This window comes from Lampris incognitus, chromosome 5, assembly GCF_029633865.1.
Source record: "Lampris incognitus isolate fLamInc1 chromosome 5, fLamInc1.hap2, whole genome shotgun sequence".
Classification (NCBI taxonomy): domain Eukaryota; kingdom Metazoa; phylum Chordata; class Actinopteri; order Lampriformes; family Lampridae; genus Lampris; species Lampris incognitus.
This window is the reverse complement of record NC_079215.1, coordinates 38,698,460-38,710,960: the sequence shown is the minus strand read 5'-3', so window position 1 is coordinate 38,710,960 and position 12,501 is coordinate 38,698,460. Positions and strand designations below refer to the sequence as shown.

The window sequence follows — 12,501 nt, the reverse complement described above, 5'->3', positions numbered from 1 at the left end:
TGGAAACATGAAAGGAAAGAAACCCAGCCACTGAGGATGCACAAGCTAGTGCATTCTTAGTGCTGGTCCCAAACCCGGATAAATGGGGAAGGTTGCATCAGGAAGGGCATCCGGCATAAAATCTTTGCCAAATCAAATATGTGGATCATAAATAAGATTTCCATACCAGATCAGTCGAGGCACGGGTTACCAACAACCACCACCATTACTGTTGGCCAGCAAGGTGTCAGTGGAAACTGCTACTGTTGGGCGAAGGGGAAGGAGAGGGGGAAGGCATGTCCAGAGGCAGCGAGAAAGGAGGAAGGGTTAGAGTGTGGAGGTGAGAGTCAGAACTTTGAATGTTGGCACTATGACTGGTAAAGGGAGAGAGCTGGCTGATATGATGGAAAGAAGAAAGGTAGGTTTACTGTGTGTGCAAGAGACAAGGTGGAAGAGGAGTGAAGCCAGGAGCATCGGAGGTGGGTTCACACTCTTCTACCATGGTGCGAATGGGAGGAGGAATTGGGTAGGGGTAATTCTGAAGGAAGAGTATATCAATAATATGCTGGGGGTAAAGAGAGTGTCAGACAGAGTGGTGAGTATGAAGGTGGAAATCAAAGATGTGTTGATAAATGTTATCAGTGCATATGCCCCACAAGTTGGATGTGAGATGGAAAATAAAGAAGAATTCTGGAGTGAGTTGGATGAAGTGGTGGAGAGTGTGCCCAAGGAGGACAGATGGTGATTGGAGCAGACTTCAATGGACATGTTGGTGAATGGAACAGAGGTGATGAGGAAGTGATGGGCAGGTATGGTGTCAAGGAGAGAAATGTGGAAGGACAGATGGTGGTGGATTTTGTGAAAAGGATGGAAATGGCTGTGGTGAACACATATTTCAAGAAGAGGGAGGAACAGGGTGACATAAAAGATTAGAGGAAAGTGCACACAAGTGGACTATATCTTAAGTAGAAGGTGCGATCTGAAAGGGATTGGAGACTGCAAGGTGGTGACAGGGGAGAATGTAGCTAGGCAGCATCAGATGGTGGTCTGTAGGATGTATTTGGAGACCAAGAAGAAGAAGCAAGTGAAGGCAGAGCCAAAGATCAAATGGTGGAAGTTGAAGAAGGAAGACTGTTGTGTGGAGTTCAGGGAGGGGTTAAGACAGGCATTGGGCGATAGTAAAGAGTTGCCGGATGGCTGGACAACCACTGCAAAAATAGTGAGGGAGACAGCTGGGAAGGTAATTGGTGTGTCGTCTGGATAGAAGAAGGGAGACAAGGAGACTTGGTGGTGGAACGAGGAAGTACAGGAACATACATAGAGTAAGAGGTTGGCAAAGAAGAATTGGGATAGTCAGAGAGATGAAGAAAGTAAACAGGAGTATAAGAAGATGCAGCATAAAGTGAAGAGAGAGGTGGCAAAGGCAAAGGAAAAAGCGTATGGTAAGTTGTATGAGAGGTTAGAGATCAAGGAAGGAGAAAAGGACTAGTACCGATTGGCTAGACAGAGGGACCGAGCTGGGAAGGATGTGCAGCAGGTTAGGGCGATCAAGGATAGGAATGGAAATGTGCCGCCAAGCAAGGAGAGTGTGCTGAGAAGGTGGAAGGAGTACTTTGAGGGGCTGATGAATGAAGAAAATAAGAGAAAGAGAAGGTTTGATGATGTAGGGATAATGAATCAGGAAGTGCGGTGGATTAGCAAGGAGGAAGTGAGGGCAGCTATGAAGAGGATGAAGAGTGGAAAGGCAGTTGGTGCTGATGACATACCTGTGGAGGCCTGGGGATGTTTCGGAGAGATGGCAGTGGAGTTTTTAACTAGATTGTTTAACACAATCTTGGAAAGTAAGATAATGCCTGAGGAGTGGAGAAGAAGCATACTGGTACCGATTTTCAAGAACAACGGCAATGTGCAGAACTGTAGCAACTACAAAAGGTATAGAATTGATCAGCCACATCATGAAGATATGGGAAAGAGTAATAGACGCTAGGTTAAGAGGGGAGGTGATGATTAGCAAGCAGCAGTATGGTTTCATGCCATGAAAGAGCACTACAGGTGTGATGTTTGCTTTGAGAATGTTGATTGAGAATTATAGACAAGGCCAAAAGGAGTTACATTGTGTCTGTGGATTTATAGAAAGCATATGACAGGGTGCCGAGAGAGGAGGTGTGGTATTGTATAAGGAAGTCAGGAGTTGCAGAGAAGTATGTAGAAGTGGTGCAGGATATGTATGAGGGAAGTGTGACAATGGTGAGGTGTGCAGTTGGAAAGACAGATGGGTTCAAGGTGGAGGTGGGATTACATGAAGGATCGGCTCTGAGCCCTTTCTTATTTGCAATGGTGATGGACAGGTTGATGGATGAGATCAGGCAGGAGTCTCCATGGACTATGATGTTTGCGGATGACATTGTGATCTGCAGCAAGAGTAGGGTACAGGTTGAGGAGAGCCTGGAGTGGTGGAGGTATGCACTGGAGAGAAGAGGAATGAAAGTTAGTAGGAGCAAGACGGAATAAATATGCATGAATGAGAGGGAGGACAGTGGAATGGTGAGGATGCAAGGAGAAGGGGTGATGAAGGTGGATGAGTTTAAGTACTTGGGGTCAACTGTCCAAAGTAACGGGGAGTGCAGAAGAGAGGTGAAGAAGAGAGTCCGTGCAGGGTGGAGTGGGTGGAGAACAGTGTCAGGAGTGATTTGCAACAGAAGGGTACCATCAAGAGTTAAAGGGACGGTTTACAAGATGGTAGTGAGACCAGTTATGTTCTATGGTTTGGAGACAGTGGCAGTGGTGAAAAGACAGGAGGCAGAGCTGGAGGTGGCAGAGCTGAAGACGCTAAGATGTTCATTGGGAGTGATGAAGAAGGACAGGATTAGGAACGAGTATATTAGAGGGACAGCTCAGGTTGGACGCTTTGGAGACAAAGCAAGAGAGGCAAGATTGAGACTGCTTGGACATGTGTGGAGGAGAGATGCTGGGTATATTCAATTCAATTAATTTCAATTCAGAACTTTATTGCAGACTCAGGGTCCATAACAGACATGGACAAATAGGTAAAAGACAAACCCCAGACAATACAAAGAATAAAAACACAATAAATAACATAAATGGAACAAATCAGTGTCTTATAAGAAGGCAGCTATACCAGGGGTCCCACTGCCGGGATTGGTAGTGTATGGCACTGAATCTTATATTAGTTAAACTGCTGATGATTGCATTATCAGAGTCATTGAGCTGGCAAATAAATTTATACATGAGCTTTCTTAGAAGAGCCTGAAAGCTATTGACTCCTGCAGCCACAAACATTTCATATTAAGAGAAGGATGCTGAATATGGAGCTACCAGGGAAGAGGAAAAGAGGAAGGCCAAAGAGGAGGCTTATGATTGTGGTGAGGGAGGACATGCAGGTGGCTGTTGTGACAGAAGAAGATGCAGAGGACATAAAGAAATGGAAACAAATGATCCGCGGTGGCTATCCCTAATGGAAGCAGCCGAAAGTAGTAGCAGAAAAGATGAAAGATGCATTTGTTAACTGTGACGTATTTGGAGGTGTTGTCACTGGGTTTCAGAAGTTTGTATTATTGTGGAAAAGAGAGCCTTAGGATTGGTGGAGCCAGAGTGTATGAGGTGTGAGTAGTAGGTGGACCATGCTGTGATGAAAGCGTCTTTGTATTGTTGAAGGCAGTCTGCACAGGCTTGGAGATGCACTGTTAAACCAGTTTATTTGCAGTTTTTCAAGCTGATGCTTACAGGATTTCATTTGATGGAGTTCAGAAGTATACCAGGGCACTATGTGTGTGACGAAACTATTTTAGTTTTAATGTGAGCCAGCTGATCAAGACAGGAGAGTGTGTCATTATAATAGTTGACAAGATCATGGGATTACCAGACAGCAGGGGAGGGAAGGCAGACATTTTACTGGCAAGAGAGGCTGAAATGCTGCAAATTAGCAGCAAACATGCGACTACCGAGCATGTTCAGTAAAAGACCTTCTCTTCTATACACAGAGGAGCGCTCCCAGAACAAGTCAAAGCTGTGAATAAAACCAATGTTGTGTGCTGTACACATGGACTGGAGCCAGGTATGAAGGCTAAGAATTCTGCTAAAACACCCCACACCGTGACCCAATGTGAGAACTGGACCAGAAATGAAAGTGGGGTTTCCACAAAAGTTGAGGAGACTAAAAAGACAAATAAAATTGCTTTTTGTCAGCTCGGACTGCTGACGGGCAATGTCATTGGTGCTGACATGGACTATTACTTTCATAATTGTTGGAAATAAATCCAGGAGTACTGGGAGTTTCTCTAGGATTTCATGGGTAGTAGTTCCAGGAAAGCAGCACGTGACTGCATTTAGGAAAAACGGATGTTTCAGAGTATGGAGCCCCAACAATCAAAGTAGTGGGGGGGCGGGGAGTGGGTGACTGATTGACAGTTCCATCCGAAAAGGTGGGCATCTGTGTTGATTCAGCGCAGAGCACCTGATCATCTGAGGAGGAGATGGGATCCATTATATGTACCTAGCAGGCTAGCACCACAGAGCTGTTTCCCCGTTGAATAACTCCATCAGAACCCACGGTGGCAGTGGCAGCAGGAGGTGGGTCAGCCACCTCAGCAGCTATGGCAACATTGCAGCAGCAGTAGTACCAGCTGGAGAAGTGCACGGTTCCACATGGGAAGGAACAACATCGGCCATGGGAACAGCATCGGTCACGGGGACATCAACAGGGTGAAAAGTGACATCAGCTGGTAGCATGGCAAAGCGATTTTAGAGATTTATGGATGGAAGCCAGACAGCTTGGGGTCTTCCCTTCTTGCCACGTCTGAATACCACCTCCGACCAGGTAGCCTGTGAGCTGGGAGTGGAGCAGGAGGGCCGGCAACGAGATGATGGATCCCAGAGGATGGTATCGGAGGTGGCTGAGTTTTATGTCCCTGCATCCAATCAGTCTGGCTCCGCCCCCCCTTCTCTGTTTTCAGCCATTAAGTTTGGCCTTAGTTTAAAGGGACAGTTCACCCCAAAATCAAAAATAAATGTTTTTCCTTCATACATGTAGAGCTATTTATCCATCTAGATCGTTTTGGTGTGAGTTGCTGAGTTTTGGAGATATCAGCAGTAGAGCCGACTGCCTTCTCTCGAATACAATGGCCCTTTCCACAAATCATGACCCGGTTACTCAAGATTAATCAACAGATCTTGTTGTGAGCAGTTTCATGTAGGAACTATTTTCTTAGACTGAACTACACTTACATGAAACTGCTCACAACAAGGTCTGTGGCTTATCCTGAGTAACCCGGTGATGATTTCTGGAAAGAGACACCGCTGTTGAGGTTTTTTTTTTTCCCGGCGCTTTGAGCAACACAAGCCGAGTGCCATCCAGTTCCATTGTATTCGAGAGATGGCCGACATCTCTACGGCCGATATCGCCAAGACTTGGCAACTCAAACCAAAACGAGTTAGACGGATAATTAGTAGTGCTGCACGATCGCGATGTCAGCCTGTGCAATTATATAACCGCAAAAGGCTGCGATTTAATTAAATAATAAAATGTGCGTGTATGAACGTCTGTTTGTGTGCAGTCCGCATATCTACGCCCATAATTTAAGAGCTGACCAATCAGTCTCTGTTTAGGCAGTGAAGCGTGTGCAGTCTGCGGTCACATGACATACGGTGCGCTGTGTGCAGACTAGAAAGAAGGGAAAAAATGATAAGATGACAACGAGCATGTTGACGCTGATGAAATGGCGGCAAAAAAAAACAAAAACAAAAAAAACAAAAAAAAACGCGACCTCTGTTATATGGCGATTTTTGGATTCAAGCTCAGCGACAGAGCAGAAAGGGGTACTGTGTAAAACAGCAAAATGAAAGTCACTGCATGTCGAGGCAACACGACAAATTTGCATAATTTGTATATGTATAAATTTATTTTATTGCAATCGCAAATCGTAATACTGTCCACAATAATCGCAATATGACTTCTTCGCCAAATCGTGCAGCACTAATAAGTAGTACTGCAGGTAAAAGGAAAAACGTGTATTTTTGATTTTGAGATGACATTTCCCTTTAAAGAGTAGCGAGCTCCACAGAGCTTGTTTCGTAGTGTAGTGGTTATGGGGATACATAATTCCCCTTTTTGAGCTAGTAGGAACGTTGGTTTACAGCTGCTGTTTTCTCAGCTCGAGTTTGCAGTGATACACTTCCGCTGCGCGGGTTTTTGTTGTTGTTGTAATGGGGGAAGGAATAAATGGTGCACGTTGTGTAGCCGAAAGAGAAAGTTGTCACGACTCCTGCTTGAGCTCCTCTACAGTAGAACAAAACAAGTGTGTCGATTCCCGTCATTTGTTGGCTCCGCTGACGTCCAGGAGCAGCGGGACAAGCAGAGCCATGAGTCACAGCAATGGCTTGCTGCACAGCGGTGCACAGCTGTATGTGTGCCTGCAGGACACAGCCGTAGAATGAATGACTCTCTCTCAGAGGCAAATAACCATCACTCCACGTTGACTGGAAAGAGTGAAACCTGGTGAATCGTTTCCCCGAGCCCTTCCTAATGCCACAGGCTATAGTATCTCCACACATCTAAAACAGAACCGGGTTCTGCTCTGGCCGCTGTCGCCGTCACCCTCATCTTTACCAATGCCTTAACTTCAGTCTGGAAATTATACATTTCTTGCTTTCTGTTTGTGCAGCAATTCGTCTCATCTCTTGTCCTCTCTCTTCATCTGTCCTTGTGGATGGCATCATCCTTGTCACACTTCCTCTACCTCAGTCCAGTGTCCGCTCTTTTCAAGGTGTGTTTTATTCGAACGCCAAGCAAAAGTTACGAGCGGCGCGAACGCATGAGACGTCAATGGTAGGAGGCGGATGGGCGGAGTTAATCGCGACAAACTGGGAGCGTTGCGAAATGAGCAAAATGAGCATTCACTTGAGGGGAAACAAATGATCAACTCGAGCGGACATTTCCCCCGGTAAAACCCAATCACCTTCAAGTAGGGCTAGAAGCCACACCCCTTTTACAGAAAGCTCTTCAGTCAAAATAGAGAACAAGCCGATCATGTCTGCGATTGATACGATGCACCCAAAGCGTCGATGCCAGTTCCGGTGGAAATTCCAAGCACAGCCACGGCACTGGCTCTCTGTCGCTGATCGATGATCACGAGATAAGATCGCAAGAGAACTTATGATGAACCTATGGGCCATCTTATCCAGGAAGGGCCGGTGTGGGTGGCGCAGGTCTTTGTTCCAACCAAGCAGTTATACACCTGTGTCTCCTAATCAAGTTCCTCAGCAAAGACTCTAGGTGGATCAGGTGTGTAACTGCTTGGTTGGAACAAAGACCTGCACCCACACCGGCCCTTTGTGGATAAGATGGCCCACCCCTATGACTTACTTGATGCGTTAGTCTCGACACGAGTCGGCTCTTTTAAGTGAACGATGGGAGCCAGCTCCTGTCGAGCTGATTTCATCCATTCATTCATTCATTCATTCATTTATTCATTTATTTATTTTTGTAAATTAATACAGGACAGAATAATAGGATGATCCCATAACATATTTGTTAAATACGACCCAGAAATGTCTCAGTTTTGGTAATAATATTAAGAGCCAAACAACCGGTCGCAACATACAAAACACAGTTCAATATAAATAAAACGTTCAATACACGTGTAATAGTGTTTTTACATTATATATCTTACATAATTTGTCATACATCATTTGGCTGTTATTACTGAGCTGAGCCAATTGATCTGGCTCACTAAAAAGAGCCGGAATTCCCGTCACTATTTAGCTGTCTTCTGTTAGGTCTAGCAAACTTGCTACCAGCGTGGGTGTAATAAAAAAAAGCTTGCTGTGACGTGGCACTAAATTCACCAGTTCAATTTTCAGGTAAGCGATCAAACGGAAAGCAAAGCGAGAATTCACTAAGTGTTTGGTAAAACGCACAGTCAGGAGCTATGAAGGCACTGAGACGGGTCGTGGGTGAGTCACAAATCTCACCCTCCATATGCCTTCATTAGGAATGGACGGGTATGAACTGGGAGCAAATGAACATTCTGCACGCCAGCAACAAGACACCAGCAATCGTTGTGTGCGTGCGCGCGCGCGCGCGAGTGTGTACGGGACAGGGAAACGGAGAATGAGGAAAAAAGTTGCAGAGACATGCAACATACACTTCATGTGTTATTGATTCAAACCCACTGCCGCTCTCAGTCTGTCATCACTGAGAGATGCCGACTGCGCCAGGTGACGCGCGGAAAGTAGTAGTTTGTGATGTTCGATATTGCAAAACATTGCACTAGTTGGAATAAGCACGTGCAAAAATAGTGTTTATCCGTGATCAGATAGATTGAAAGTGAGATTAAAATGGCGGAAGAGGAAAGAGTTGAGCGACGTATCACCCTCTTTTTTGACATGTCCAAGTCCGTTCAGTATTCGGACAACTTCACTCGCAGTACACACTGAAATGTTTGACGGACAAAACATGCACATGTGACTTCAGTCCAGATAAAAATAAGACTGTATTTGCCTCTGTGTGTGTGTGTGTGTGTGTGTGTGTGTGTGTGTGTGTGTGTGTGTGTGTGTTTGTGAATGCATGCAAGTCCTCAAGCGCATGCAAGTGCTCAAGCGCATGCAAGCATGTCTGTATCTGTCATATTTACCTTTACAATGACATGCCCTCACTGTCAAGTGGGGGGCTTTGTGTGGTCAATATTTAACAAATGGGGGTTTGTGAGTACTTACCTCATTCACGCTTTCTCACCCCCCCACCCCCCCCGCACCACCACCATCACCACCAACACTCGCCTGTTGACGTGAGCCGTGTAACAATCCGCACTGTTTCCATGACAACCACCTGCTGCTGTCCGCCCCTCATCTGTCTCTCCTTCTCTCTCTCTCTCTCTCTCTCTCTCTCTCTCTCTCTCTCTCTCTCTCTCTCTCTCTCTCTCTCTCTCTCTCTCTCTCTCTCTCTCTCTCTCTCTCTCTCCCCCAGCTCTCCGTTTCTCTCCCACTTTCCTTCCTCTCAGCCCCTCTCCCATTCTCTCCCCACACACTGCTGGTGTATCAAGGTCAAATAAGGTCAGAGCGCGATAGAGAGATGGAGACAGAGATATGGGTGAAAGGTGGGAAGAGGGAGGGAGAGAGAGAGAGATAACAATGGGAGGGAACACAGACATAAGGCGGCTGGAGGGCACAAAATGCCCCAGATGTTTTATTTATATATATAAATATATTGTTAAGCACCTTAGACCTCAGACAGTTTGGGTCATTCAACCCATGAGGGGGCCCAGTGTTTCCCCAGCTTATCATAAACCTAATTTTGCGTCAACCTCTAGTCAAAACAGCCGACAACAGGTTGCCCCCGGCCAGAGCTGTTTTTGGTGGTGTTGTTGATGCTAGCCTTATCTTCCCCTGCTGCTTGAGTTGGAGAGATAACAAAAAAAAGAAAGACTAGAGCGGTGAAATAGACCGGAGCATCTTTGTGCTTGACAAAGCGAAGGATTTGCCAAACAACATTAAGCAGTAACCAACCAAAACACTTCCCGCTCAATGGGTTGAAACGACACACCAGATTAGACCGGCACCATGCATAGCTTCACAAGTGCTCCGGCAACATCCCGTTTGACCTGGATCTTTACATTATTCGAATATTCACAATACAGTGATTATTTCTCTTGAAAATCACACGAATAATGGAGCAGAATTTTGAAAATTGAAAGGAGATATTTTCAGTGTGATGAACTTTTTTTCGTGATCTATAAGATAAATAGTTTGGTGCCAATTGTTGCGAGGTATATCTATCTTCTCTCTGTGTAGAAGGGGGAATGCCATTCAACTTGCTGGCATGGGATGTTTGAGCCAACTAAGCTAAGGTGAGAGTAGTGACCTTGCTTGCCCCTGGCAGAAGATGGAGCTTGACGTATGGATCAGCCAGTCCATTGGAGTCCATGGCTTTTAGTCCCTGTGGGAAGGTAGACACACACACACACACACACACACACACACACACACACACACACACACACACACACACACACTCACACACATACACACACGCGCACACACACACACACACACACATACACACACGCACACATATGCATGCACATGCACATGAGCTTGCACTCACACACACACGAATGTATACATGCACGCACGCACGCACGCACACACACACACAAATGAACAACCACGAATGCACGCACATGCACACGAGCTTGCACTCACACACACACACACACACAAATGAACAACCACGAATGCACGCACATGCACACGAGCTTGCACTCACACACACACACACACACAAATGTATGGACGCATGCACACACACACAAACATGTATGCACGTACATGCACATGAGCTTGCACTCACACATACACACAAACGCACATACACGCACATGCACACGAGCTTGCACTCACACACACACACACACACGCATGGACAAATGTGCATGCACGCACATGCACACGAGCTTGCACCCACACACACACACAAACATGTATGCACGCATGCACACACGCATGCACGCACGCACACATACACACACACGGACAAATATGCATGCACACACATGCACACGAGCTTGGACTCACACACATACACACACACACACACACACACACACACACACACACACACACACACACACACACACACACTCATTGTATCAAAGGTAAATTTGTCTAACCTTCAAACAGTTCACATAACAGGACATGGAATTCTCATACATACATAATAGTGTATTCTTGGGTATTTCTGGGTATGCCTTACTATAGCACTATTTACCATTGTTCTCCACTGTGGGTTTGCTGTAAATTAGCTGTTCATTTAAGCGTCCAGGATTAATATTACTTGACTGCACACATATAGAGTACAAGGACTGTGCTTTCATGATTGCTATTCTCAATCTGTTTGCCAGCCTTGGGGAATGTTAATCCCAAACATTTTGCATTTGCGTTGGACAATTTTGTCACAGCTTTGCAACAATTGGGAAGCTTTCTTGTAAGGCTTGAGTCTGCGGTTGCCATGATACTTAATAAAAGTAGAAATTAAACTTTTAGTATTTCATGTCTCACGGTAAATGCAAATGACACTACAGAAAAAAAACATTCATTGGTCCCCAAAGGAGGATTATGTAACTGCACATCCAAAAGTGCATATTTTAATGTTTTATAACAGTGTGCACCTTGGCCTTGTGGATGGTACAATGAAGACAGTTGTTTTCTTGGTCAAAGTGCAGGCTGAACTCCAGGGTGCCCAGGTAGGCTGAATACAACACAATCAATGGAATACTGAAAATAGCTGCCAAGCAGTTGGACAGACAAATTCAGACACAAAGTCACATGCACACACACACACACACACACACACACACATGCACACGCATGCACGCACACACATACTCAAATACAGTTGCATATATTATGTCGGCAAACACAAGGTCTGTCTCATATTTGTAGCAGGTGGTCTCTGAAAAAACGTGGCATTGCTGAATGTGAATTGCTCAGTCATCTTTGATTAAATCAAGAAATATAAATGAATGAGCACAAACTTGCAGACTATTCCAACATCGTGCCATAGATTACCGGGGCCTCTGTTTCGCCAGACAGGAGAGTGACAATGACATGGGGGAGAAAATACTTGGCTCCACAATTACTCCTCATGAAAGAAAACTGGCCAGCATGGACATGGACGCACATGCACGATCACATAAACAGCTACAAACAAATACAAGGGCATGCGCACACACACACACACACACACACACACACACACACACACACACACAAAGGCTCCTGCAGTCAAAAGCAACCACCTGTCAACGTAAAAAAAAAATCTGAACCCAAGTATTAGTTTGGCCCCGGGCCCCCTCGTGAAACTCACTGTCGTCATCATCAGAGTCCGCTATCTCCCCCCTCTCTCCATCGTACTCCCCCCTCCTCTCCTTGTCCTTATCAACCCCACCCATCTCTCCATTGAAAGTCTCTTCCTTCAGGATCTTCTTCTCCCGCGGCGGCGGCGGCGTGCAGGGGTAGTCGTGGAAGCGGGGGAAGAAGTCGGAGATCTGCGGGATGGGCAGGATGGGACCCGGGCACACATTGATGGCAAAGTGCTCCTGCATAGAGATCTTGACTGGGGAGGGAGGGGGTGGGGCGGAGGTGTGCGGGGTCAGTAAGGGAGAGGTGGAGGAGGTTGTGGCGGAGGCGGAGGTGGACGAAGGGGGGAGGACCAGGTGGGATGAGGAGGGTGGGGGCGGGGGTTTGGAGACACTCATGTGGACTGCCGGATGGGACTGTGGGTTGATAGCGACACGGAGGTGGGAGGTTGAGAGGTACCATGGATGGAGCGAGAGGGAGAGAGAGAGAGAGAGAGAGAGAGAGAGAGAGAGAGACAGGTGAGAGCGAGTGGCGGCGTGAGGAGAGTAATGTGCCATGGCTTCGGCAAGACAACAAACAACATATTTAGAAAGCAACTGTAGTAGAAAATGGAGATGGGAGAAAGACAGAGGAAAATAAAATGGTGCA

The 12,501-nt window shown here is 46.1% G+C and overlaps 1 protein-coding gene across 1 annotated transcript in view; it reads right to left on the bottom strand.

Moving 5' to 3' along the window:
• Positions 1–12,266, bottom strand: part of doc2d (double C2-like domains, delta) — a 62,752-nt gene extending 50,486 nt beyond the window's left edge. Inside the window, exons 1-3 of the mRNA XM_056280695.1 lie at positions 11,861–12,266; positions 11,163–11,242; positions 9,857–9,931 (exon numbers count right to left, since the gene is read on the bottom strand). Coding sequence (XP_056136670.1) covers positions 9,857–9,931; positions 11,163–11,242; positions 11,861–12,251 — 546 coding nt within the window. The 5' untranslated portion in view covers positions 12,252–12,266. The remainder of the gene's footprint in view (positions 1–9,856; positions 9,932–11,162; positions 11,243–11,860) is intronic.
• Positions 12,267–12,501: the final 235 nt, after the last annotated feature.